General features: G+C 51.6%; 2 protein-coding genes and 1 long non-coding RNA gene across 4 annotated transcripts; 1 reads left to right on the top strand and 2 right to left on the bottom strand.

Moving 5' to 3' along the window:
- Nucleotides 1-1,503: 1,503 nt before the first annotated feature.
- Nucleotides 1,504-13,120, top strand: SAP30L (SAP30 like). Its single transcript, XM_084216079.1, has 4 exons — nt 1,504-1,941; nt 3,727-3,849; nt 5,479-5,577; nt 7,529-13,120. Exons 1-4 carry the CDS (start codon nt 1,756-1,758, stop codon nt 7,655-7,657), a joined length of 537 nt encoding a protein of 178 aa, XP_084072205.1. The 5' UTR covers nt 1,504-1,755; the 3' UTR covers nt 7,658-13,120.
- Nucleotides 13,121-21,000: 7,880 nt separating this feature from the next.
- On the bottom strand, nt 21,001-22,852 carry HAND1 (heart and neural crest derivatives expressed 1). 2 transcript variants are annotated; one of them, XM_084216020.1, is made up of 2 exons: nt 22,134-22,852; nt 21,001-21,585 (listed from the first exon to the last, which is right to left on the bottom strand). In XM_084216020.1, exons 1-2 carry the CDS (start codon nt 22,638-22,640, stop codon nt 21,484-21,486), a joined length of 609 nt encoding a protein of 202 aa, XP_084072146.1. In that variant the 5' UTR covers nt 22,641-22,852; the 3' UTR covers nt 21,001-21,483. The 2 variants fall into 2 exon arrangements, with proteins under 2 accessions (XP_084072146.1, XP_084072145.1); XM_084216019.1 differs by having other exon boundaries at nt 21,001-21,588.
- A 738-nt stretch (nt 22,853-23,590) lies between these two features.
- LOC311159666 lies at nt 23,591-25,028 on the bottom strand. The gene is made up of 3 exons (XR_014616524.1): nt 24,901-25,028; nt 24,709-24,800; nt 23,591-24,260 (listed from the first exon to the last, which is right to left on the bottom strand). It is a non-coding gene; the product is annotated as an uncharacterized lncRNA (long non-coding RNA).
- Nucleotides 25,029-27,528: the final 2,500 nt, after the last annotated feature.

Genomic DNA, 27,528 nt, shown 5'->3' on the forward strand with positions numbered 1-27,528 from the left:
AATCAGTTTGGTCTGGGGCTTTTATAAGCCCTAGTGTTTTACTGTTTTAGATCTCTTTGCTAACTGCTTGTTTGATCTGTGGGTAAAGCCATTTGTTTCCACCAGCTTCCCGTGAGAACGGCCGGCTCCGAGGGAGCGTGTCCCCAGGAGGGTGCACTGTGGTTCTCTGCTGGTCACATGCACAAACAGAAATTACTAATTGCCCGAGGGCACCCGCAGTAAAAGCAAGACAAGAGGCGGGACTGTTGAGGAGTATGAAGTCTCTGCCCTCAGATCTATTCTGAGGCTTGTTTGGTATTCTAAGGAGTACTTGGAAAATACAGATTTTGGCTTTTCTCAGTTGTCTTGTGCAGAGCATGCGGAACTGGTTGCCAGTGTTGCTGTGTGGAGCAGCCTGAGCTGATGACCGAGGGCTTTAAGGAGTCTCTTCTTGCGAAGGTATTTCGTGTGATTCAGCACAGCTCACCCAGTGCTCGCTTCACATTGTTCCATGTGCAGGATTTCAGGCTTTGAAGTCATTTTAGTCTGTAGAACCTTTCTTCTGTCTGAGCAGAAAGTCCTTTCTTCAGGAAGATGAAATTCTTTTCCTTTTAGAGCTGCTCAGGTACCTCTGGCAACAGCATTTGCTGTCTGGTATTTCAGAAGTTACAGCATTTCCAGAAGTTACATCTTCTCTTCATAAATCAGCAGGAATTTCATTCTTTCCCTCCCACCCCCCACTTTGCCTCCTTTTTTCTCCCCTTTTTTATTTTTGGGGAGATTTGGGGGTTGGGATGGGATTTTTTGGGTTTCTTTTCAGATTGTTTTTTTTTTTTTGGGGGGGGGGGGTTATTTTTTTTCTGAAGATGAAAAAAGATACGAAGTTTATAGTCACATTGCTTGGAGAAACACTTCTCCAGGTCCCATCTTTTCCCTATTCCTGCCTTGTGACCGGGGGGGGAGAAAAAGAAGAAGAAAAAAAATTGTATTTCTTATAACATTTCAGCCAGGAACTCCAGCCTCGAACAAACATTTGTGGCTTTGCCGACCCGAGTTTCGTACGCGGGCCGGGTGGGAGCCGCAGCTCCAGGCCTGTTACGGGTTCGGGTCTGTCACAGGAGCGGTGCCGGTGCAGCGGCGGGCGGCTGCAGGAGCCCGCGGTCCCGCGGCTGTGTGCGGGCGTCCCGTGCGCCTCTTGGCAGCAGAGGAAGCCCGAAGGCCGGCGGGGCCGGAACGCCTCCCGCCTCCTCCGGACGGTACCAGCCCGGCACCTGCGGAGCAGCGCGGGGAGCGGCCGGGTCCCCTCAGCCCCGGCCGGCCGGGGGGGCCGAGCCGCCGCTCCCTCCGCGCGCCCCTCACGGCGACCTTCCGGCTGCGGGGGCCGGGCGGCGGCGGCGGACGGACAGCTCTTGCGACCAATCGGCGCTCTGAGCGGCGCGGGGCGCCCCGCCCCCCTAACAGCGCAAGCCAATCAGAGCCGCGCCTACGGGCCGGGGGCGGGACTTCCGCGGCCGGGGAGGCGGTTTTGTGTGTGCGAGCGCTGCGCGGTCCCGGCTCCCCGCGGGCGGCGGCGCTTGGGGGGCCCGGCCCGGCCCGACCCCGCGGGCAGCGCTGAGCGGCGGCGGCGGAGGGGGGCTCCCCTCCCCTGCCGTAGTGGGGGGCCCCCGCGGAGGCGGCGGGGTCCCCCCGAGGGCGCTGTAGTGACGGCGGCTCGTCCCCCGGTTGGTCCCCCGGTTGTCGGCTCCCCGCGCGGGGTGAGGGGCGGGCAGGTGGGCGATGAATGGGTTCAGCACCGAGGAGGACAGCCGGGATGGGCCGCCCGCCGCCCCCTTTTACGGCCAGAGCTGCTGCCTCATCGACGACGGGGACCGCTGCGTGCGCCCCGCCGGCAACGCGTCCTTCAGCAAGAGGATCCAGAAGAGCATCTCGCAGAAGAAGCTGAAGCTGGACATCGACAAAAGTGTGAGTGCGGCCTCGGCCGGGGCTGACGGGCGCTGCCGAGCCCCCCGGAGGGGCGGCCGGGCCGGCCCCAGCCGCCACCGCACTGCGGTGCCTCCGGGGAGATGCGGATCCGCCCGGCGAGTTGAGCTGCCGGGCGGCCGGGGGGGTTGGCGCTGGCGCTGCGGGCTGGGGCTGCGGGGCTGCGTGCGGCACACACGGTGCCTCCGGACCGCGTCCGCCCGTCCTCAGCCTTACAGCGCTCGGCAAAGGGAAGGACGTGCCTGGGTGGACCCGGCTGTTCCCCGGGTGCAGAACCGGCTTTTCCCTGTGGCTCTGCCCGCCTGCTGAAGCATAATGTAGCCAAAGCGATAAACACCGTGTTCGGGAGGCGGGTGGTGTGCGGGGAAGTAAAGCAGCGAGCTGTCAGTGCTTCGGAGGCAGGAGTGCTGTTCCCATTGCGGTCTCGGCTTGGAGAGGCTGGTGCTGTCAGGTGAAAACAGCGCTGTGGTTGCTGCTTCAGTCAGGCGGCACTGACGTTACTTCTTTAATTGGTAAGAATTGGTGTTGTGGTGAAGCAGGTTAAAGACCGGGCTGGCAGCGAGATGTGCTGCCTCTTCAGCAGGGCTTATTTGCACACAGAACGGCCCGGTTTGCTGCCTAATGACATTGACAGCTGTCAGCTCGAGATACAAACGGGTTATTTGCCCAGCAGAGAAATAGGCAGAGCAGAGCAGATCACAGAAGGAATTTCTCAGAAGTGACTTCGTTAACGGAATTCAGCTCTGCACGCTTTTTTTCGCCTGATCTGTAAAGATCAAAACCGCTGAAAACAAAGCAAAAGCAAAAAAAAAATAAAAAAGGTGAAGTTTTGAGTCAGTCTGTTTGGCAGCTCCCCCAGTTGGTTGGGTCCCTTCTGCACAGCCAAAATGCATCGTGTCACGGGAAAAGTGACTCAGTTTGAAACATATTCTTAAAAAATAGAACATTTCTCCCAGTTGTAGTTCTCAGCAGATTTGTCTAGTGGCGTAGTAATTTCTTGCATTTTAGAAATGAGTCTTTGTTGACAGATGCCAGGCTTTAGAAACAAAAAGGGGAAATGAGACTAATGCAGTCAGAACAAAGGGAAAGTGTAAAGCAGGCTGCATGGAATGATCTTGGATGTAGGGTGCCTGTGTTATCTGAAGATATTTTGCCTATATTATAGGTACCAAACAATTTTGATCATTTGAAGTCCTTTGTTTTGCTAACTCTAGTGAGATTATATTTGTTAAAAGGGAGATTCCATTGCTGAACAAGCAATAGGAAGGAGGCTATTCTGCATTTGATCTGTTTGTTTTAATTGGGGTGATCAGCCCAAGTTTTATTTGTCAAGGTTTGGAAACACTTGCATTAATAATCTTCTGTACTATTCAAGCCAGAAAGTTCACAAGAATGGAATAGAATAATACATTTTTTGGTAGCTGCCTGCTAGTAAGTCCTGAAATAAATGCACTTCCTCCAGACAAGCACCCATTTTTTTCCTGACATATGATTGCAGCCATAAAAAAGAAATTTATTATCTCCAGAGGTTCAATTCATCTGGAGCTTGAGTTCTTTGTTTTCTTTGCCTTTAGTCTTTGTAAGGTGAGTTATCTCTGAATAAAGAGTGTGATATCAGGGCTGGGATTTAAGATTAAAAATTCCTTGATGTCAGTCAGTCACGCCAGTCTTGAGGGATGCACCTGACGCTGGTGTTGAAGTGACTGCTGTTGGATGCTGTTTCACAGTATCTTTTTTGATTGCTTTTTCACCACTTCTGGTTCTCAGGTGAGACATCTGTATATTTGTGATTTTCACAAGAACTTCATTCAAAGTGTTCGGAACAAAAGGAAGAGGAAGACGAGCGATGATGGAGGTGACTCTCCTGAGCACGACACGGATGTTCCGGAGGTTCGTGGGCTGCTTTACCCCTTCTTAGCATCTTGAAGTTTCACTTGGATGTTCTCATATTTCAGAAAATATTTATATTTTAAATTGCAAGGCCATTGAAGCTGCCGTCGAGTTACTTTCACTTTCCAGGAAGAGGTTTTTCCTAACGTGTGGTGTCCTAATTTTCTTCATTCCCCTATGAGTTCTTTGCCCATGTAAAGTTTTCTATAAAAAGAGGCATGATAAAGTAACTTCATGTACATACAGTTAAAATTGTATTTTTTACTATTTTTTAAGGCTAAAAATAAGTTATTTTTGGTGATCTGGGTCTGATGCCCCAACATAATTCCTTGTTACTTAGTATGCATAATTTTGAAAATACACTACAGTATTCAATAGGTCACTCTCTTTGATTGGGTATTTGATACCCAGAGATATTGAGCTGCTCCAGATATTTGCATGTATGGGCTTTTTTAGCACTATTTAAATCTACCTTTAAATAGTTTGTGACACATTTTTATTTTCAGGAGATAGGCCTGGGGGAAGTTTTCTGTGAGAGAGAACTCTAGAATAATCCTTTCTCTGTGCCACTGCGTACTGCACTTGCTTCAGTGATGTTTCTGGTACCGTTGACATGGCAAAAGTGGTGCAGAGGTGATGTTCAGAGAAGCAGAGCGTGGCCACAGTCAGCAGAGCCCTCTGCTGGAAATGCCAACCCTATTGGCAAAAATCTGTTTATTTCTGAAGGAAAAAAAAAAGCTACCAAGAATCATTTTGCCAGCAAAGCTGTGTCTTGGTGTAAAGCTGGTGCACACACCTCTTGTGTGGAGGTGTTGAAAGAGTAGCAAGTTTTTGGTATGGTTTTTTTTTTAAGATAACCTGACCTTTTTTTATCACTGTTCATGTTTCCATTCTACAAGCTTCTCCATCAAAACTTTCCTGTTCAAGCTTTGCAGTAGTTGCCAGGGTGATTGCTGAAGACCCAGTTGGCATCTAAAAATGTTGGTGCTGTAGAGCACACAGAGTATTTGGTGACTGAAACCTGATGGATGCACGTCACCCAGCTGAACAGGGAACTCTGCACCGTGTCAGTTTTAATGTCATTTCCCTCTCAGTTTTCAGCAGAAATTCCTTTTGTCTTTGAAACTTGGCATTTCCCACATGATCTTCATCTTCCCTGCTGTAACCTTGCCACCACCCCCTTTGCTTCTAAACTCTGCACTTCCTATTTAAGTATTTGAATTTCATTTCATCTCTGTACTCTGTTTTATGTCACAAGCCGTTTGTTCAGTGCCTGCTAAATTGTTATTTCATGTGTGAGCTTTTTAAACCTTGTGGGAACAAAAGGTTCCCCTTTGCTTGGAGGTTGCAGAGGTGTAATTGAGAGCAGAAATTGGCCAGCAATTCTGTTGACAGCATGTGAACCAGAACAAAAATTTCTATTTCCCTGAGGCTATTTTGGTCCTTTAGCATTAACAAATACAAAATATACTTAGGTTTGTCAGTAAGACAAGCCAGTGTGGTTCTGAATGCAGGCAAGGAGAAGCCCTGTTGAGGAAGAAGTAGTTATTTTTAGATATTTTTAGATAAAATAACTACTCATAGAAGCTAAAGGTAGTGCTCATGCCCTCTTCTCTTTATCACTTCCAGGTTGACTTGTTCCAGCTCCAAGTGAACACCCTGCGACGTTACAAGAGACATTATAAACTGCAGACTAGGCCTGGACTCAACAAGGCTCAGCTTGCAGAAGTAAGTGAGGACAGCAGTGGTGTTATCTCTGTTGAAAGAAAACTTTTTATCTCCTCTGTTCAAGGGCAGGTTTTGTGGGCATTAACACCTGTGGGACTCACTGGTACGGACCAAGTGCCCACTGGAAAGTTTCAGGGAATGATGCCAGCAGAAAGCTGCCTGCTTGCTTTCACCTGGGACAGGCTTGGAATGCACACAGTGACTGTTCAAAGCCTGTTTGAACAGTCTCTGTCTCTGTTTCCTTTCCCACCTTTTTCATAGTCCCAGTTGGTGCCCTTTAGGGAACAGAAACAGGATCCAGTTTTTGGGTGTTATCTGGGGATGGCTGCTCAGCTGAAACTCAGACTTAACCCACTCATCGTCTCCCTGGGTGCTCCTGTTAGTTTTTCTTTCCTCACAGGCACTTGAACTTGTTGGAATTGCTTATTTCAAAGAATTAAAGGTAGCATCACTGTCCATGGATTCAGATTCTTCATTTCCCTCCCTTGTCCTGACAATTCTGTGTTATAAAAGGCTTTTTTCTTAAGGGCCTCTGCTGCTTTCTCACCATATGGGCTATTTGTTCAGAAAGAACTCTCTGTATCTCTGTGGTATTTGGGCAAGTTGTGCTCGCTGTGCTTCTGCTCTGCTCTCTTTCCTGACTTGATCTGAAGCCGTGCTGTGGAAAAAAATCTTCTCTAAACTTGGAAAAACTGCAGTAGTTACTGATTAGTACTGAGGTCGATTTTTTAAGTTGTGGCTTTCACAACTGTCTGCCTAAAATTGTCTGGTTTGCTTTTACTTTTGATTTAAAGAACAAAAACCTGACAGACCAAAAAAGTCAGCAAGACACTGTCTTCCTCTCTTTCAAAGTCATCCAGGGAGTGAATATATAGAATATAGAGAATGTGCAGTATAGGGCATGTAGGAGTAAGTTGAACAAAGTAGGGTGGGGTTGTTCCTCATTAGTAGTCCTGATTTGTCATATTTTAACTAACCAATTCATGTCTGTCAGCTGCCTCCTGCCATGAAGGACTGCTTGCTTAAGGAATTTACCATGAATGTACCCAAGAGGAAAGAAAAGATCAATTACTGTGCAGGCAGAAAATAAAGGGAGCCTGACTTAAAGCTGTCACACAGTTCCCAGATTTCCTGTGAAGCCTGAGCAGCTTTGACTCTGTGCGGGATCCTCATCCAGCTCCCATGCTTGAATCACTGCTGCCTGAGGCTCTTTCATTCCTCATGCTATCCCACTGTAAGGGAAACTCAAGCTTCCATAAATCTCCTTGGAGTGACTTATTGCTCAGCCTGCTTCAGAATCCTGTTCTAGAGCTGTGTTGGGTACCAAAAAAAGAGTTTCTTCTATGTGAGGAGCAGATCTTTTCCAGCTCCAGCATGTTTTCTACATTCACTTTCTGAGGAAAAAGCAGCTACCGTTTCAGGACTTACTGCTACTGAGATGGGCAGCCCTATCCAAACCCTTACCCTCCCATTGCAAATTCCCTGATGTTCCTTTCAGTGAAAACTTAAGAGTGCAGAGGAAATTTTTTTTGATAAAACTTTGCTACACCTGGTTTACACAGCAAGGTGCTGCAGTGTTTCTGACACTCTCCTTCAAAGCATGGAGGAGCAGGGAAAACTCACTCGCCATGTAATCTCAGCACAAAATGCTGCTGAGGAGAAGCTGTGCTGCTTTGGCAGGAGAACATTCTGGCTTCCAAATTCCTCTTGTAGGTTGGCTGCAAATCCTGCTGACATAGCAAGGCTATGCTGTGTTCATACACACATTCCAGCTGTAAAGAGAGAGGGAGGTAAATGAGGACTGACAGTTGGAATTGGTGCATGTTTCACTCAAAGGATAATGTGCTCAGTGGCCATAAAATCGTTTTTGGAAAGTGAAGAGAAACCCTGTTCTGATTATTTCTAGTTTTTAATTCCAGCATTTCTGTCTCTTTACCTGTTGTTCTTCTAGACTGTCAGTCGTCATTTCAGGAATATTCCAGTGAATGAGAAGGAGACACTTGCATATTTCATCTACATGGTGAAGAACAACAAGAGCAGGCTGGACCAGAAATCAGAAGGCAGCAAACAACTTGATTGAAGATTAACAAGGCTTGGAATAAGAAAGACCTTGAAGGAACGTGTGGTATTGTGCATTTTAGGTTTATAAAAACTGTTAAAGTATATTGTAAATTTTTTTTAAATGCAGTGTCTGGATGACAGAAAAAAATATAGACATTCTTATGAGGAGTATTTGAAAACATGTGCCCAGCATGTTTCCGAAGACTTCTTCCCCTCATTTCAAAATCATATTGGAATAAAGAAATGAGGATAATGGGGAAACCAAATAAATCTGTAGAACTGTGGAGTTTGTCAACTTGGTGTTTTAAACCATTTCTGGAAATCTACATCTCAGTGCAATTCAAATGCCAGATGGAATTTTTTTCACTGAATTCAGGCTGCATCACAAACCACCATGCAGTTTGTCTTGGTACAGGACTGGAAGAGCAGCAGAGATAAAATTCATGATCAAGGTGCATGGGTCAGAAGTTTGTCTGAAGCTTGCTGCTCACCCTACACATGCTCTGTCTTGCCTTGAGTCAGTGCTTCAAGTCCCAAACTTCTACAAATGCTCCAGCTCACCAGATCTACTCCAGTGAATGCTACTTGACCGGTCTGAAATTGATGGGGGTTTTTTTGCCATTTTTTTTCCTTCTGACCCCATCCGACACAGATGCCAACCAACTCTCTGCAGTGTCGTTTCTAATTTCTTTTAAGAACTCACTAATTAAATTTTCTGTAAGCATTTAAAAATTTCTGCATTTCTCTGAATGTGGTATTAAGGCAAGCACAACCTATTTGCTGTGTCTGATCATGTTGGTAGAAGTGCTTATTTAATTGATTTATGCATATTTCAGCGATGGTAGGTGAAACAATGGCTTGAGACATCAGTCTCTTCATTTCTGTGTCAGGTCAGTATCAGTCACAAGTGATGTGCATTTTATACTGAAGCTTTAGCAGGTGTCACAAAACTGCTGTGTGCATTCAGGGGCTCTGTTTAGTATAAAGCAGATTTATGGGTGAGGCACCGTAACCAGGGCAGTGATCTGACTGGAGCATTTCATTATACATTTCATTTCCCTTTGCAATGGGCAAGAAGCATCAAAGCATTTGCTTTTCATGAACATTACATGTGCTTTCATGAGAGCTGTGTGAGTAAGGGTGGCACACTGGTGCTCCCTGACAGGGCACTGTAGGAGGAGATCACCCTGATTTTATTTAAAGCCGAGGTGTCCTTACAGATAATACAATGATTATTTTGGCAAAAGGAGCTTTTAAAAGTGTTGGTTGTAACTGACTGTTCTCCAGTGACCTCAAATTCTCTTCAGGGGATCTCATGATTTAAAGCACTGCTCTGTTTCTTTGCTGTCCTGACCAGTTTCTCCATTCTGGTACAAGATGCCAAGACTCCACATAGAGAGGATATTCTTAACAAGCCTTAAGCAATGAAATGAACAGTAGAAAACTTCAGCTAGCATTTTGTAAATGGCAGGTTTTATTATTTCAAAACTGGATGAAGCTTTGTTTAAGAGCTGAACACACTGGTTATGGTCCCAGCTTAGTACTGCATTGTGTTTCGTAAGGCATGAGAGGTTCACTTAGTGAAGCTCTTGTTAAAGCTCTCCCAGGGTCTCTTTAAAATTGAAGTCACAGTTTAAAGCAAGTTGTTCACATCACTCTGAATTGTTTGCTAATACTCCAAAAACACGTTCAACAAACTTCAACATGTCTTAAGTCCTGTGTCATAGGTAGAAATACTCTGTTATGGTACATGTCCCATTTGTGACATCTGGGAAGTGTGATTATTTCAGCATTTCCTTGTTCAATTCTGTATGGATTTTTAGAACATCATACAAGAGAGAGGTTCAAGGAATGAGGAGAGAATGTCCTGTGTCAGTATTTCATGAATGTTTAAAAATTTCCTGTTTGTGCTGGTCCTTTCCTTATTGAAAGGGTGGAGTAGTTCCCACATCAGTCAACACGATCTGGCTTCTCTCATTCAGGACAGATGGTTAGAAGGGTACATTCTCTGAATGCATGTTAGCCTTCAAAGTGCTCATGTAATCAGAGGATGCTACCAAGGGAAAATGAGTTTCTGAGTTGAGAAGGTTATGCCTCATAGTGATTCTTCCCCTCCACTGGGCTCTGGTGAGGCCACACCTCGAGTGCTGTGTTCAGTTCTGGTCCCCTCAATTCAGGAAGGACATTGAGGTGCTGGAGCAGGTCCAGAGAAGGGAAGCAAAGCTGGTGAAGGATCTGGAGCACAGGTCCTGTGAGGAGTAGCTGAGGGAGCTGGGGTTGCTCAGCCTGGAGAAGAGGGGGTTCGGGGAGCACCTTCTCATTCTCTACAACTCCCTGACAGGAGGGTGGAGCCAGATGGGGTTGGCCTCTTCTCCCAGGCAACCAGGGACAGGACAAGGGGAAATTGCCTCAAGCTGCACCAGGAAAGCTGAGGTTGGACATTTGGAGGAATTTCTTCACAGAAAGGGTGATTAAATATGGGAGTGGGCTTCCCAGGGAGGTGGTGGAGTCACTGTCCCTGGAGGTGTTTAAGGAAAGACTGGCACTTGGTGCCATGGTCTAATGGACACGGTGGTGTTTGGTCATAGGTTGGACTCGATGATCTCAGAGGTCTTTTCCAACCTTATTGATTCTGTGATTCTGTGATTCTAGACCAAAACTGTAAAAATGTAGTTTGTTTGGGATTTACTATTTTTTTTTTGTGGTTGTATTTTATTTTGTTTTATTTTTAAAAGTAAATAAATCTGTTGGGGTGTTTTAGTAGCCAGCAGCAAAATTATTCTTTTCAAGGAAATATGGTGGCAGGTTCCATCTGTTCAGGTGTATTCACTGGAATGCTTTTGTGCCGAGGTGGTATCCAGGAAACTTTTCTTTTCTTTTTTTCCTGAAATAGTCAATTGATGTTAAACGTGATCCTTGTTGGTTTCACTTCTAAAGCAATTCTACTTTTTTGAAAAAAAAAAAATTCTTAGTGAAGTGTGATGATGAAGAGATGTTTACCAGCCATTAGCAGTTGTTTATAAGGTGGAAAGCTTGGAGGCAAGACACCAAAGAAACAGAAGAATCTTTGGCTGTCAGACCCCATGGCCTTATAAACCCCTTGCAAATGCCTTATTATCTTGTTCTCAACTTAGCTAGAGCAAAACACCTTGAGCAACAGAAAGCTGATGGTCTTGTTGGAAGGGTCAGCCACTTGCTGGCTCCCGTGCTATGAACTGAAACCACATGTCAATTCAGTAGCAATATCCATGTTCAGGGTGCCTGTGATTCTTGAAAAGCATTTAGTGTCTAATAACCCGAAAACGCAACAATGCAATTGTCGCTGTGTACGATACCGTGCTGTGTGTTCGATTCCTTATGCTGCATGCCAAGTAAAAACAAACAAAAAAAGACTTTCCAACTTTTTATTTTAAATGTCAAATTAAATGTGTTTGAACCTCACACTTGTGAAGCCATGAGGTGAGACATTTTCTCAGCACTTTTAGATGGGACTTGTTGGAAAGGTGTAAGACCCAAATCGCTTTGGCTGGTATGATAAGATATTTTTTTTGCATTTTGCTTTTCACAGATGGGCCTTAAATTCTGTCTAGCTTTGAACCATGGAGCACAAGCCTTGGGGGCATGGAGGATGACCAGATGTCATCTTCTATTTATAATAGTGGAAGCTTATTTCTTACAAGCCTGCATAGGTGACATTCACCCTGGGGCAGAGGAATTGTCTCTGAAGGTCTCCAGCCATTATATAGCCTAATGCAATTCCATAGCCTAGCTCAATTCTCATTGCAGAGTTCCATTAACTTAATTAGAGTTTTGAATAGATCCAAAGCCATTAGTATGCAATCCAAATAATGCAGAAACATCTCTTCTGTGGTTAATTTCATCCTGTATGCTGACCCTCTGCTCACTTCAAGGGAAGGAGAAGAAATCATTGCTGGTAGTTATTGGCTTGAGCTCAACTCAGGGGAGTTGGAAGCATGCAAAGACTCGAGTCAGTAGCAGCCTGATGGCTGAAAAGTGCAAACACATCCAAGGAGGCTCTGTTAGAATGCAGTTTTCAAAATGTCATAATCTGAAAGATTATTGTATATCAACCTGAAGTAAACAATTGCAGTAAAAAGTAATGTTTCTTTTGCCAGGCACTTTAGATACTCAGCCTGAGAAAAGCAGAGCTTTGTACCACTTCTCTCCAGTATTCTGGTGTCCCAGTTTTCCTAAGAAATGTGGCTGTAAACCACTAGATACCCCAGGGTGCAAGAATTGACCAGAACATGTCAAGCCTAGCATTTCAAGTGAGTCTAAAGTGCAAGGTGGGTTCAGAGAGGCTTTGAACACAAGAGCTGAAATAATCTACAGTAAAATGGGAGTTTTCATGTGGGTCATGATGGCACAGGGAAGATGAAGCAGGACGTGGCCCACAGGGAGACTGAACAAAACACACTTCCACAGCAGCAGCAGCGTGGAGGGAGATTTGTTCTGTGTCAGCTCTTGTGATGGATGTTTTATGAGAGGGGGAGGAGGGTGAGCTGTGCACTTTACATCTTTTGGTTGAGCCAAATGTAAATACCAATGGGAGATCTTCAGCAGGAACTGCAGTTGGAGGGGAGAGGAGGGGTCTGCTGAGGGACTCTGTTTAAGTTTGCAGATCCCTGGATTGCCTGGAGCACTAGAGTCACTTTGTCTCTACAGTTTAGAAATGTGGGTAATACAAGGTGGCCTCCCTTCCAAAAGGAGTCCTTGTGCTGCCCAGAGTAAGGACAGGAGAGTCCCAAAGGTGAAGGAATGTTATCGATGCCTCGCTCCTCGTGTCACTGATGCCCTTTAACCATGTCTAGCTTATCAAGTTAGGGAGTTGTCATTCTCCACTTTCAAAGTGCAAATGAACTGTTAGGATGTAAGATACTCCTTGCACTTTTCACAGCTATCCCTGGTCTCCTGTTTTTGACTTGCTTGTGAACACAGCTGTTTGGGATGAACTAAATGCTTGAACAAAGTGTGGAGAGAGGGGGAGGCTCCTGCTTTAAACCTGAACTTCCCTTGCAAGCAGCTCTGCAGGCCATCCTGTGCATCAGCAGGCTCCAGGAGCCTCTGGCTCACCTGAGCCTTACCAGGGCTGGGTTTACTCCTGTCCTACTCACACCTCTGCTCCACAGCTACTGCAGAGGAGGTGGGTAGCAGGTAACTTGCAGAATGGTTTGGAGTCTTTTGGCAGGCTTACTGGGAGAGAAAACTGTGTTCCCTCTTTTGTTTCTTGCCTCCATGTGTTGTGCTGATCTTATGCCAAATGTTTTGGACACCTTGTATTTTTAACTGTGTAATATAGCTGTGTATTGTTAAAGCAACTTAGTAACTTATAGCAAAAGCTGTAGAACTCATTTCTCTGAGGTGTAGGAAATGTCCTGCTTCCACTGTGTATGAGACTTTAACTCTGTACTGTCTGACAAAGATAAAATTCTGAATTTCACTTTAATAAATGATCTATCTAGCAACCAGGCCCATATTCCCTTGTTTGCCTTTCTGCCCTCAGCACTGATGGTTCCAGAGCCAAGGGAGTTCTGCTTTTTGTGGATGTTTTGTGCCTGGCTTTTCAGATTCACTGCCTTTTCCCCAGGGCTGAAAACACTGCAGACATGGAGCAAAGAGTGGCACTGCTCAGTGGGAATGCCAGGCCTGCAGTAGAAATCTCAGGGGATGGGATATTTTCTGACAAACCCAGGTGGGTTGCACAGGTGCAATTCATGGAGTTTTTTGAGTGCAACAAAAATACAACAAAATACAATTTGCAAGAAATACAAATACAAAAATACAACTAGCAAAAAAGATGGAGGCTGTTGAAGAGCCACATGCCCTTGTGTTTTGGGGAGTGTTTCTGTGATGGGAATTCCTCCCCTCCTGTATCATGAAGAGTCTGTCTAGTGCAGCGTCTCATTTGATTCATGTTTCCTAGTGAATCTTCTTTATGTCTAGTTCAGCCCTGTGCTTCTGCTCCTTTCTCAGGCACATCCTTGGCTTCGTTTCATGCATGATTTATAGCTCCTGTTGTCCGGAGTCAAAGCTGCATGCCCAGCTGACAAGGTGGGCACTGCTCCAGAGCAGCAATGACATGGACCATCCCAGCATTCAAGATCCTTTGCCATGAAATGCTTTGTTTAATTTCTTTTTCTGATATTCCTCCTGACCATCAGCCTTACAAGCAAAGGTGCCTCACTTTTTTGCTGCACTGAGGAAGCAAGTGAAAAAAACTGGGATTTGAGTATTTGTCTGAACTCTGTCATGGTATTTTTAAAGGCTCTGCTGGCACTGTTTGAGTCGTGCTTTTAGCCTTGATTTTTAGCCAGGAAAGAGGTTGTAGTATAGCATTTCACACACTTGGGCTCTCACAGAGGAGGATGATCAGATGTCAAAAGCTTTACACCCAAAACAGATCCTGGTGTCCCCAGTGCCTGCCTTTGTGGATGTATCTGGAGGCCTTGATGAGCCAGGATCATTTTGGAACATGCTGCTGTGCTACAGGAGGTTGTCCCTGCCTCGGGGAGCTCTCAGTTGAGGAAGACCAGAGGTGACACAGGTGGGCAGCAGGGGTGGGTCACATCACACAGCCTGTGTGCTGTCAGGGGAGAGTCTTCAGGGGAGGATAAGGGCAGCACACCCCAGTGGAAGGGGAAACCTGGTCATTTGCATTCCCAAATTGATGACTGGGGGCTCTTCTGCCAGCACAGTCAGGAGAGGCAGCAGGGCTAAAGGAAGACAGCTGTAAGCAGCAACCTGTTGTGCAGGTGCTGACTTTACTACAAGAGGGTATAAGGGAAATTTGTGACAGAAATAAACTGCCAGTTAATCTGTTATTTGTAGAGAGCAATGAATAATGCTACTTTATCTCATGTTTGCTCCCTGCCAAGAAACCCACCCAAGATTTCAACCTCAAAACCGAGGCAGAATCTGCTTAGTCTTTTTAACATATTCACACTGACAGACAAACGAACCAGCAGATTGATCTGATGGCTGAGAACTGCACATCCCTCTCTGCACTCCCGGCTGCCGTGCGAGGGCAGTGTTTGCTCAGGAAGGTGGAGGGGGGATCGCTGCCCCTCCGAGCCCAGGGCAGCCGCGGGGGCACCGGGGCCGCGTCCCCATCCCGAAGACGCCTCCTTGGCAGGAGCTGGCTGTGCCTGTCAGAGACCGGAAGCGGGATTATGCTGTGCTGGGACGTAGAGATCATAAAAACGGTTTGTTTGGGTTTTGAGGGTTTTTTTCCTGGTTGGACATTGAAATTGAACACGTCCGATCCTCTGCGTGAGCCGTCCCGCAGCCTCCGTGCAGCCTTGATGGAAACCAGGCATTGCTTCCCTGCTCCCCGGCAGAAAGGGCAGCACAGAGGACCAGGGAAAAATGTGAATGTGGATTTAATGGTTTTGTGTCTTAGAGATGTGGCTGTGCAGGAGGAGTGTGGGGGGAAGAGACTCTGGGCTTGCTTGCTTTATTTTTTTTTTCCTGCTTTTTTAAAAAAATTCTCCTCTATCCAATTAGGAATAACTACACAGCTCCACCAGCACTCAGTCTCACTTTGCCAGGAGCTGGAGTCCATTTTACATCTCTTATCCTTGCAGGCACTGCTGGCTTCTTCCCTAAGTACCTGAAAACCCCCCAGTGTTCTTTTACTTCATTGGCTTTTGCACTTTCTCCAAGAAGGTGCTGGAAAGCGCCCCAGCACCTTCAGCAGGAGCACCTTGGTGCTGTGGGGAAGAGGGAACTGTCAGGTAGCTGAGGTGGCTCTGCTGCTTCTCCAAGCACTGCCAGAGAGCAGAGTGATGGGCACCCCACAAGCCCTGTGTCTCTTCCTGGCCTTGACACCTGTGTGGGCAAAGCCTGTTGGATCCAGCTCCTTTGCACCTCACTTTGGTGCCTGGGTTCTCAGCAGCTCCTGCACCCAGCCCAGCAGCCATGGCCTGGGAGGAACCCAGGTGAGCAGAGGAGGGAGTTTCAGGGTTCCTAACTCAAACCCATAACTCCTTCCCACATCTCAGTTTGGGAAGGAGCTCCTGGCCATGGCAGGTAAACCAGCCTGTTCTGGCCCCTGCTTTCCCCTCAGCTGCTCCTGCAGGTCAGTCACAGGCCATGACAATTTTCTCAAGGTAGCTGCAGTTTGAGGAGGAAAAAAAAAAAGCTTTTCCTCTCAATCCCTCAGCTTTCAGCTGCCAGTGATGCCATAAATTCCCTTATTTCTCTGGTTACTGTAAAGTCTTTCAGGGTGGTCAGGACCTGAATTCCTCACACAAAAGAAGAATCAGGGGGAAAGGAAACAGCAGGAAGGGCCTTCCCTGCCTTGGGGATCTGTCACAAGGGCTCAGCAAGGCTCCAAGCCTGTGCTAGAGCTCTGCAATCCCTCTGCCCCTGGGTGCCTCCCACTCCCCTCTCACCAGTGCACGTCCTCCTCCCAGCCTGTGCTCCCCACTCATGTTCCAGCAGCTCCATCTGGTTCCTTGGCCCCTCTGATCAGCTCCAGGGCTCCTGGAGCTGCAGCACCTCCGGGTTTGTTATTGCACTTCAGCTTTGGAGGGACAGAGCCCGTCCAGCATCACAGGGCAGTGGCACTGAGTGCTGCTGAGCCAAGTGCCTGGATGGTTCCACCCCCTGCCCTGAGCTGTACAGCTCTGGTCCTCTGCCACTCCTTCCACCCTGGGCTTAAATCCAGCTGCTGCATGAGACACAGGTGGGCTGCTGTGCCACCCCACACCACCCACCCCCACCTGAGGCTGTGCTGAGATGTCGTGGCACATCACTGGGAAATTGCAGCAGTGTCAGCACTGCCAGAGAAGGTGTTTGCTGTGGGGATTGCTCCACTCTGAGCAGGACAAGAACAGGTAAAGACCTGGGAGACCTGCAGAAAGCTGTAGGTCTCCCAGTCCTCTGCACTGGAGAAAGAGCCTTCCTGGAGTAAAGCAGCAATGCAGGCTGGCTTTGGAGAGGCAGGGGCATGGGATGGACGGTGAGTTTGTCCACTGTTTAAAGGATGGCCTTGGGAAGGTTGGCCCAAGGTGCAGGGCTCTTGGTCTTTTCCCAACAAGGGCAGCTGCATGGAATAATTTACCGTGGGCAGAGCTCAGTGCAAGCAGAGCCAAGCAGGAACTGCCACAGGGGTGAAAACCCAGAGAGTTTGGATTTGGTTTGGAAAATAAAATAAAAGCAAGAAAGTAAAAAAAGTCAGTGTTCCTCTACCTTTGGCTGCAGAGTCTTCCCGTGTGTTTGGACATCATTCCTACAGGTAAGGATTAGAAATGCAACATCTCTTTAGATGGATCTGGGCATCATGTGACTCCAGGAGCGTGGAGATTTGAGGAAGAGCTATTGAATGTCATGAACTTTGCAGCTGGGCGGGGCCTCGGCTGGGCAGGAAACCTTCCCACCTGAGCAGGGCTCCCAGGAGACAGCCTGACTTCGGAGCCAGCAACTGGCTGAGAGGCTCCAAGTGTTGGGAGAGGATCAAAAAGCTCCCCTGCCAGTAAATCTTTCACCTGCCATGTGACTCACTGGGGCTTGTGGCCATTCCTCCGAGGTCGGCCCCGGGTCAGGATTTCTCCTGTCTCTTTAGCCCCCAAACCTGGGGATTTTTGTCTTATCTTTGACGCCATCTTGACACCGAAAACAAATTATGGCCCAATTACGCTTACTCAGAGGGGCTGGGCTACCTTAAATGGCCACAACTCCCAGGCGCTTCCTTAAGAGCGGTAATTAGGGGGGCGTGGGGTGGGGAGGGGGCAAGGACTGGGGTACCCCTGGCATGAGGCTGCCCTGTTTGCCAAGGCAAACAGGAGGAGACATCCCATCCAGCCCCATCCCATCCTATCCCGCCCTATCCCCGCCGCACTTTGGGCTCCGCAGAGGCCGGGCAGAGCTGGGGCTCCCTGGTGTCCGCGGTGGGGGCTGCCCTGCCCTCTGCCTCCCCCAGCCCTGTGTCACCGGCTGGGCCAGCCCAGAGGGGCCCCGTGACGGGAGGCAGCAGCCCTGGCCCTGGCCGTGACCTTCGGGACGACCTCGAGTGAGTCCCTGCCAGGGCTGGGGACCGGCTGTGCCTCTCATTCCAAGCTGGGACATTTCCGTGCTCACCCCGAGAAACACGGGACAGCAGCATCACGGCTGAACCGCCATACCAAACGACCTGAAACCTCTAGAAGTTATTTTTCTTCCCATCTTTCAGTGTCATTACCCCGTCCTCTCCTCTGCTCTGTCCCTGGGCATTTTTTTGCCCAGGGCTGTGCTCTCTGCCGGAGCCCAGCAGCTGTTTTGGGAGCTGGCAAATCCAGCCTGCAGCCTGGACAGTGCTCATGGGGTGATCGGGTGGCTGGGTCAGGGTGTTTCTTTCCTCCCCCCCCTCCCCCCCCCTTTTTTTTTTTTGTCAGATTGGTATTTTATTTGGCTCCATCCTGTCTACCGAGCTGTCCAGTGTAACCCTTCCCTTGCTGCTTCTGAGATAAGAATAGGCTCCCCCGAGATCAGATAAACGGGCCCATAAATACCTACAACAACAAGAAGCAGGGTCTGGGCTTGGCAGGAAAGGAGGGGGGAAAAAAATGAAGTCAGAAAAGGAGCCATTCCTTTACATGCCAAACCAGAGGTACAGAGCGACGGGTGGGAAGCGCCCGACAGCCTCTTTGCCCACAGCATCGCCCCCTCGGCCAGACAGGGAGCCAAGGGCCAAGCAGGGCTGGCAGCAGGGTGCCCGGCAGTGTCCCTGGCGGCTGGATTCCAGCGGCAGGAACCTGGCACGTCAGGCGCTGCCCCGGGGCCGAGCGATCCCTGCGTGCGTGTTCCTCTGCCCGGGCCCCCGCCTGCGCGCCCCGAGCCAGCCTCTTCCCAACGGCATCAAGTTCACGGCAGGGTCGAGCCGAAGGTATGCGCAGGGCCATCTCCCCTGACCGATGAGCTAGGCACTTCGATAGCCAAAACCTCAGAGCTGGCGGCCAAACCGTTCTTCCAGCGAGTTCTGGTGCCGGCGGCACCGGAGCTCTGCCGCTGCCTGCCGGGCGCCGCCGGGACGCCGCTGGCAGCCGCGGCTCGCTGCCGGAGGAAGGGAGGCTGTCCTTGTGCGGGGCTCACATCCCCTGCAGCTCCTCTCCCTCTGGAGATGAAGGGGTGACCCCGTCCTAGGCTGGAACAGGCGCTGAGTTGGAAGCTCGATTCCCCGTCCCGGCCCCGGAGTGGCTGAGCTCCGGTGCGGAGCTGGGGACGGAGCTCGCCGCTGGCAAACGCAGCCCTTCCAAAGCGTTCTGGGGAGCAGGGAAGCCCGAGGCTGCAGGAAATGTTTAGTGGCTTTTTCCCCCTCTCTTCCCCGCAAACGCTGAGCCACTACCTCACAGGAAAACCCTTTGAAAACCCTTTTGCTGGGCAGGGAAATCCTCTGCAGCCGTGGAAACAGAGAGCGCTTTCACTTGCAAAATCCCGAGGCACAGGGAAGGCTGGCACTGGGGACACCTTCCGCAGCCGGCAGGTACCGCCACCAGAGACCTGTGGTAAGAAAAGAAAAAATCCTGCGGATGCAGGCAGAACATCGCCCTGGCCGTGCAGGGTGCCCCTTCCCAGAATCAAAATTGGAAACACACGAGGTAAAAACCAGCGGAGGTTTCTGGCGGGGTGAAAGGTGTGCAGGCTGAGAGTGATGTACCATGGTGTGCCGGCACCGGGGACGCGATTCCCGGGCAGAGTCACCTTCGCCTCACAGCAGAGCAAGTCCCGAGTCCCCATTTAACCCTTTCCCTCATCGCTGCCAAAGGGCAGCCCCGATCGGCGCTGTATGGATTCAAGGATACCGGCTGGCACATGTGAACAGGACTGCGGACACATTTATGGGGCGCTGGATTGTAGCGTTAGTGACAGCTTGGGAACTTTCCCATAAGAACCCAGCCTTTAGGAGACTGTGAAACTTAGACATAAAATAGGATCTCTGAGGCTGACTTTCTGTACGTTTTCTTTTTTCTTTTTTTTTTTTTCCTTTGAATACATTCGGGTTTAGGAGTGCCCTACTCTACTTCACTCATGGAAGTGGTATCACGCTAAACCTCTTATAGCTCAAACAAAAAAGTACCACTGCGGGCGGGCATTGCTCTTCTCTAGCAGTCAATTTTCATCTCCGCCTCGCTCAAAGGGATCAGAAAATAGATCAGGGGCAGGAAAGGCAGCCGTGCAGCGGCTCCGGAGCGAGGGAAGGCTGATTTATGCCGCCAGATTCTTCTTCATCGAGAGCTAATTACACTGGCTGTACCCCCCAATGTTTGTGTGTCCCTCCGTCTGTATTTGTACACATGCACAAAGTGGCTATAAAACCCACGCTGCTTCCCGATGGGTGAGCTGGGGTATTCTTGGTGTGTGCAGATTAATCGATGTATCAATATTTTACAGAAGGTGCATAATTATTTCTATGTCTTTAGTCGCAATCAAAAGCTTGGTTTCAAACAGAAAATGTAAACGTCCCTGCTGTGAGCCCTCAGATTAGCCCTAGAATAATGTACACATTTTTTCGTGCTGTTTTTTTTTTTCTTTTTTGCCCCAAGCAGCCTCCCGAGTGTCAGGGTTTATCCCGGGAAGGCAGGATCAGGCTCTGAGCCCATGCACGCACGCCTTGGAACTCTTTGGGAAGAGCACCGTGTGCGCACAGCGGTGAGGATTTGGCTTTAATTATAAAGGATTATTAAGGATTTATGCCTGAGTGGTGACAGAATTTGGGCTGCGTGAGCATTGCTGTGTCTGAGGCTGGCGGCATCCATCGTGTTCGGATGGCGAGGAGGGGACGCTGCTCCTTCGAAATGTGGCCGGGGCAGCGCCTAACAGGGGATCCCTGGGAGAAAATGCTGCCGGTGCCAGAGCCGGGTGCACTGCCCCGGCAGGACGGGGGAGCCGAGCCCTGGCTCTCTGCGTGGCAGCAACAAAACCTGGGGCTCCACAGCGCTGTGGTGCCATTCTGACGCTGGAAAGGCCTGATCCTGCCATCCTTCCCCAAGCCAAATACCAGTCCAGTCCCTCTAGCTGGGCTCCTGGGGAGGGAAGGGAAGGGGTGGTAGGGCAGGGGCAGCGTCCGTGCCCTGGAGGAGGTCGCGGGTACACGTTTGCAGAGCTCCTGCGGTGAGCAAGGACGGCACAAACAAGTCTCCAAGGATGCCGAGCTCCCCAGGGAGGAATTCCCTGACATGGATCGGCTCCACAGCAGGGTACTGATTTCAGGGGTGTCTTTAATCCCGCAGCATCCCTGTGGGCAGAGCAGGGGACGCGGCCAGAGCAGCGCGATTACCGGAGCAGGAGAAAGCAGAGGGCTCGGACCCGAGGCCGTTTGCATAAAGTTTAAATTTTATTTTATTAAATTTTTTTTTTAGCTATTCAGTTTTAAATACGTGGTGTGGCGCGCTCGGTCCCTCGGGAAGTGGTCATGCAGATCTGAGGTAGAAAACCCGGCACAGGAGTGTTCCCAAATGCACCTCTAGGTAGTTTCACCGCAGCCACACGTCGGTCAGGCAGCGGACGGGGAGAGGGGATCGGGGGCTCGTATTTACAACAGCAAACGAATCGAACCGTCCAGTCCGGCCCGGCAGGGCAGGAGCCGCCGATCGCTGCTGGCAGCGGGAGGGAGCAACGATTACTGCAAATGCGGGAAGGGGACGGGGGGAAAGGGCCCGGCTGGTCCCCGCTGCCGACGAGGCGGGCAGGAGCGAGCCCGCAAAGCGCTCTCGCCTCTCTCCCGCAGAGCATCCGTCCGGGCGGGGGGCAGCCGGGCCGGCTCCCCGTATCCTGCGCCTGGATGGGCTCCGGGGCCGGGCCGGGCTCTCTCCGACATTGCACATGGAGGGGCGGGCGGGGCAGCTCTCAGGGGTTCAGTTCCAGAGCCCAGACCTGCTGGGGCCAACCCGTCCGGCCCTTCAGCTTCTTCTCGCCGTGACCCAGAGGTTGCGAATAGACCTCGGGCTGCTGCTGGAGAGGAGATGGGGAGAGGAGGGAGAAAGGAGCGGTCAGGAACGGAGCGGGGTCCTGGGCCGCCCGCCTGCCCCTTGCCCCCGCCGCAGGGCTGCAGCCGGGCCCCGCAGCTCCGAGCGGCTTTGCCAGCCCGAGGACAAAGAGGGGCTTTAGAGGTCCCCACCCCGCCACCCGCCCGCTGCTGCACGGGGAGCAGCGGCCGCCCTTGCTCCGAATCGCTCCTGAGCCCGCTCGTCCTGGTAGAGCTCCCGGCAGAGGTGAAGGACAGACCGGGGGAGGCTCCAGCCCCAGACCCGCGGGCTGACCCCTCGCGCAGAGTGCTCGGAAGCCCACCCGGCCCGTCGGGCTATTTTTCGACGAGTTTTCCTCCACAGATTTGTTATTACTATTCTTATTATTGTTGGTGTTGTTGTCACTACTGGGAAAAAAGGCTTCAGCCAGACGGGGAGAGTTTAGAGGATTTTTCCCCCGAGCCCCGGGGATTTTCCCGCCCGTTCCTGGCCCACGGGGAGCAGGGACGCGGGTCCCGATCCGCCTCTTACCGTCTCCCTTTTCCTCTTGTTCTCCCTGCCGTCCGCCTTCTTGAGTTCGGCTTTGAAGCCCTCGGTGTCCCCGGGCTGGCTGTCCTTGGCCAGCACCTCCATCAGGTAGGCGATGTAGCTGGTGGCCAGGCGCAGGGTCTTGATCTTGGAGAGCTTGGTGTCGGCGGGCACGTTGGGGATGCACTCGCGGAGCTCGGCGAAGGCGCTGTTGATGCTCTCCGTCCTCCGCCGCTCCTTCTTGGGTCCCCCGACACCTTTTCGCCGACCCAGGCGGCCGCTGAGAGCCTCCAGCCGCCCCGGGCCGGCCGGGCCGTACTCGGCGGGGCCGTAGTTAGGGCTCTGCCCGGCGAGCTCGGGGGTCGCCTCGGCCGGGTTGAGTACCCAGCCGGGGAAGTAGGCGCGCTCCTGGTGGCACCGCGCCGCCGGCCCGAAGAGGAAAGGGTCGTGCAGCATGTGGTGGTGATGGTGGTGGTGGTGGTGATGCTGGTAGCCCCCCACCAGGTTCATGATCCGCTCCGCTGGCCCCGGGGGCCGCTCAGCAGCGCTCCATGGCCGGGCGGGAGGCGCTCCCCGCCGGGCGGGCGCGGCGGGCTGCGGGGAGCGCGGCTCCCGTGGCGGAGGCGGCTGTGCGGTTTGGGGTGGGGCGGTCGGGATTTGGGGTTTTGGGTTTGTTGTTTGGGGTTTTTTTAACCCCTTCTGGAGCCTCCCGACCCTGCCTTTATATAGGACCGCGGCCCCCCCGCCGTGGAGCCAATGGGCAGGGGAGGATGCGCGGAGGCCCCGGGGGGAGCGGAGCGGCGGAGGGGGCGTGCGCCGCGCTCCGGGCGCGGGGCTTTGGGCTCACACCTCCGCCGCTTGCCCTGGGTCCCGCCCGCTCCTCGCTTCCAGGGAGAAGGGGGTGAGGAAGAGCCGAGGGGCACCCCACCCCCGCCCCGGAGCGCTCCGATTCCCGCTGCCGGGGCGGGGGGGTCCGAGCCCCCGAGAGCCGCCGCGCCCGGCCGGGGGAGGAGAGCCGGCAGCGGGGCGGGGGAGCCGCGGCTGCCCGGACCCCCGACGGCCGGGCCGAGCGAGCGGAGCGCGGCGGGGCCGGGAGGGCAGCGCGGGGGGCTCGGGCCGCGCTCGGAGCTGGGAGATGGGGAGAAAAAGGGGGAGAAGGCATCGGAGTGAGGCGGGCTGGGCACCCCTGCATTTGGGGCGGCAGGGATGGGGTGTGGGCTCCCTCCCTGCACATGGGGCTCCTGGCCCACGCCTGCGTTGCACAGCTGCGCAGGGATGTGCCCTGCACGCGTGAACAGCACACGCCCACGCTGTGCAATGCACGCTGCACAAATCCACACTGCACTTGTGCTGGTTACACCATGCACTGCTGCTCACACCTATGTGCTGCACACGTTGCCCACATGCACCACAAAGATGCTGCGTGCACCACACAACGCTGTGCTGGGCACACACTCCACAAACATGTCACACTCGTGCACCCACACGTTACATACACCAGCAGCACGGATGTGCCACGTGTCACTATAACTATATGACACACACATGTGGCACATGCACACTTATCACACACATGGCTTATAAACACACGTGTGTGTGCTGCTCACCCGTGCACAGACACTGCATAGGTACATAAATATATAAAAATTATACTGTCCAAGCACACAAATGTATTTACAATAGGGAGAGGGGGACCTGCCCTGCGTTTTTCTGTTCCAGCCTGGCCATGAAAGGGCCGGGGGGACCCGCTGGGGTTGGGATCTTGCACTTCACCACAGCCCCAAGCCCAGGGTGGGGCCCTGAAGTGGACAGCACATCCTGCTCGCATTAGCACCCACGGGTGACAGATCCCCAGGACGATGTCTCCCAGAGCCCGGGCTTCACCCCCAGCCCTGCTGGGCGACACTGGGGCTGACCCCTGCAGGGCTGCAGTGACTCCAGAGAGGACAGGCTGGGCACGGCAGCGGCGATCACAGCACGGCGGGGCAGGAAGGGGTTTCGGGCCCAAGGTATGTTAGCGATTAACGGCGCTTTCCAGCGATTCATCTTGCAGCGGAGGGTGGAAACGTTGGAGGGTTGTTTGCAGGCGCTTGTATTAATCATCCGGGCTAACACACCATTAACGTCCTCCTGCATTTTAAAGATGACAAATTTTATTTGACTTCTCTCAATCACGGTTCCCGGGCGGATTCGGGAGCCACTTAAATGCCTCGGATTTTCCATCGTTAGTTGTTACAAGGCGAGTTGCAGAGGGGGGGCCGGGGCAGGGTGCAAGCGGGTCTCGGGTTCTGCGGCTGGGGGGGGCGGCCGTGCCGGATCTGCCCAGCTTTGTTCCCCCCTGCTTTGTTCTCAGCTGCTGCAAAGACCCCGCTCCCCCACCCCCTTTAAGCGAGCGCCCTGAGAACATTTGCTAGTGATTACTCTCCTGTTAGAGCCAGGCTTGGGCAGGGTAGGGCGCCGTGTCCCCGGTTTCCTTCAAAGCAGCCGTGGTTGGGTGGGATCCCCGAGCCCGGCTCAGAGCTGATGGGAGCCCAGTGCCCACCTGAGAGAAGCTCAGCGGTCCCACTTTATGCCTCACCTCTCTATGCTGGCAGAACATCACCTGTGGAGCTCTTGCTCCTCTTACAAACCACCCGGGCTCCTCACTGGGCTTCTCCCCCGCCCTGCAAACTGCCAGGTGAGAGTCTGTGGAACCCAACCCCAGCTCTAGAAATACCTCCCAAAAATACCCCTTCCATCCCTACAGCCCTGCATTGCATAGGCCACTTACAGCCACATCCAGCTGGGAGCTGTCACCTTGAGCCGTGCACCAGAGTCGCCTCCAGCTGCCAAGCCAGGTAAGTCCAGCCCAAGCCCGGGCATTATCTTGCTTAATCCACCCCCTGATGGAGGTCCCTGGACCCTGCAGAGTTTGGAAGTGCTCAGCTGAGCAAATAGTGGGACCAGAGGGTTGATTTTTCCTTTGGAAAATCATTCTAATCTTTCGTGTTTTAATAAAATAATAAAACCAGAGCCCTTTTCATGCTGACACCTTCTAAATCAAACCAGACTGCCTTTGTCATGGCGTCCAAATTTAGCACTTCTAAAACTTTTGGTGAGTTTCTTTAATTTCACATCTCCCCACTCACACGGGGGAGAAAACACCAAGCAGTTTGGATTAGGAGATTTATGGCTGGCATGGCAGGAGGAACCACGTTTCTCTCCACCTGTTTTCCTTCAAACAAAATATTTCCTTCCCTCACGGCCAGGTGATGGTGAGGGGGCCAATGCTGCATGTTGGGAGTGAGGTTATCCCGGGTCTCTGTGAGCCCCAGCACCCCAAACACAGCAGGGGCACCAAGCCCTGCATCCACCCCAGTTTCTGGGACAGGAGCTGAGGTTTTGGCCCTGGCCCCTCAGCCACCTCCTTATCAGCGCCCAGCCAGCGGCAGCCCCGCTGTCCTGTGACTTTGACGCCAGCTCTGCTCCCCCCCTCTGGCTCCCTTATCTAAATAGGAGCGTAAATCAGGGCCTTGGCAGATGCCCTGGCAGGACAGGGACTCCATAAAAAGGGGCTCTGCTCCAGCTCTGTTTACATTGCAGCCCCGTAAAATATTCCCCTTGTCTTCCTTGTTAGCGTCTCCCTGCAGCATCCCGGCACCCTGCTGCACCCACATCCCCCCACCCCAGCTCCTCTGAAGGCCCAGGGTGCAGCCAGGAGGGTCCCAGCCCTGTCCCCCCCAGCCCCACACCGTGTCCCCCATCAGGTTATGCCCAGGGTATCTCCTCACTCCTCCAGTGCCTTCGATCCCCTCCTCAGCCACTGCAGGCGCAGAGCGGGGCTGAGCCAGCTCCCCTGGGCAGCTGGGTTGTGTCTAAAGGTGCCCCTGGGTATTTATAGCACTTGCCTGAAATAATGCAATAATAATCACTCAGCACCTTCCTAACAGTTCTGCTCTCAGAGGCCTCGGGGGACGGTGGCAAAAACCCCTGGGAAACTGAGGCATGAGCAGAGTCTGCCTCGAGGAGAGCAGAGAGCTTCTCTGGGGGATTGTTTTCCTCCTGGCAATGTGAGGAGCGAGAGAACCTGCAGCAGTGAACGGACTCAAGTCAGTTTGATCAGCAATGAACTCAGCTCTGGGGTCACAGCCAAGGCTGGGCTGCAAAAGCCCACTCAGGGCATCTCTCCTCCCCAGCAGGGTTTGCCACACGTGTCCTGCTGTGCCAGGGTGGGTTTCATAGGGGTGAGGAGTGCTGGGGTGTGCAGAGCTCACACTTGCTGGTGCCTGTGCTCTCCTGTTCCACACATTGCCTGAGTCCCCCAGACTGCTTAATTCTGCATCAGCCCCACAGGAGCAACTCCCAGTGAGGTACAGTCTGTCAGAGCCCCAGGGATGGAACAGGAGGAATTGGGGGTGAACACAGGGCTGTGCCTGGATGCTCCTGTTCCCAGCAGCAACCCACAGCATCTTCTCTGTCCACACCCCTCCTGTGCCGCCCCTGTGGCGACACACAGGATGACTGCAACCATTGCCCCTCAAGAAATACCATCTATTTATGGCCAAACAGCCACTGTCTTGCCTGGATAAATCAAAAGGAAAACAAAGCTTTACGGAAAAAAGTATTAAATTTTCCATGTGCTCCTGAAGGGACGGGCCAGGCACTCGCTGTTTATTTTTTGGGCTCTCTCTTTGCTAGTACTGTAAGTGACATTGTGTTTACAAAAGTTTTTATGTCATCAGAGCAAAGTCACAGCTCAGCTTCCTCTCCTGTGTATTTTATGTAGATGGATGTGTCTGTGAGGAACATTCAAACTAAACAGAGAGCTGGTTTATAGGAAAATGTATTTATTTGAAAAATCGTAACTCACAATTTCGGCAAAACCCGGCTCCACATTTATTGCTGCTAATGGGGTGTGGCGGCCATAAATTAACCTGGAAAATTGCTGCAGCCATTTCAACAATGGCTCATTGTGCTGATGGAGCAGCAGCTCCTCAAAGAGGGCTCATGTCAACTGGCAATTAGGTTTGGGTGCAAGCAACAGGTAAAGGGAAGGTAACTGCAGCCTCACTGCTCCAAAATCATGGAACCAGCTCCAAAATCATTGCTCTAGGCTGGCATGGGTGCCCTGAGTCTCACTCAAAACAGAGCTGTTCCCTCATCTGATTGCCATGGAAATCAGTGGAAGGAGGCTCCACCTGCCATAAGGGGAATTTCTATTTATATTGTTACCTGTCAGAGACACGTAATTGGAGATGACAGAAAAACCCAGTCCATGAGCTCTGACTGGCAGCCCAGGAGAGCCACCTGCATGGACAGTGGGTCCAGTTGCTCCCTGGTTGATCTCTCTTCTTGACAGAAGTTTTGCACCGCATCAGGAGTGATGCTCCTACCCTAAAACCTCTTCTTTCCCACTCAG

Source organism: Fringilla coelebs (genome assembly GCF_963513975.1).
Source record: "Fringilla coelebs genome assembly, chromosome: 15".
Classification (NCBI taxonomy): Eukaryota; Metazoa; Chordata; class Aves; order Passeriformes; family Fringillidae; genus Fringilla; species Fringilla coelebs.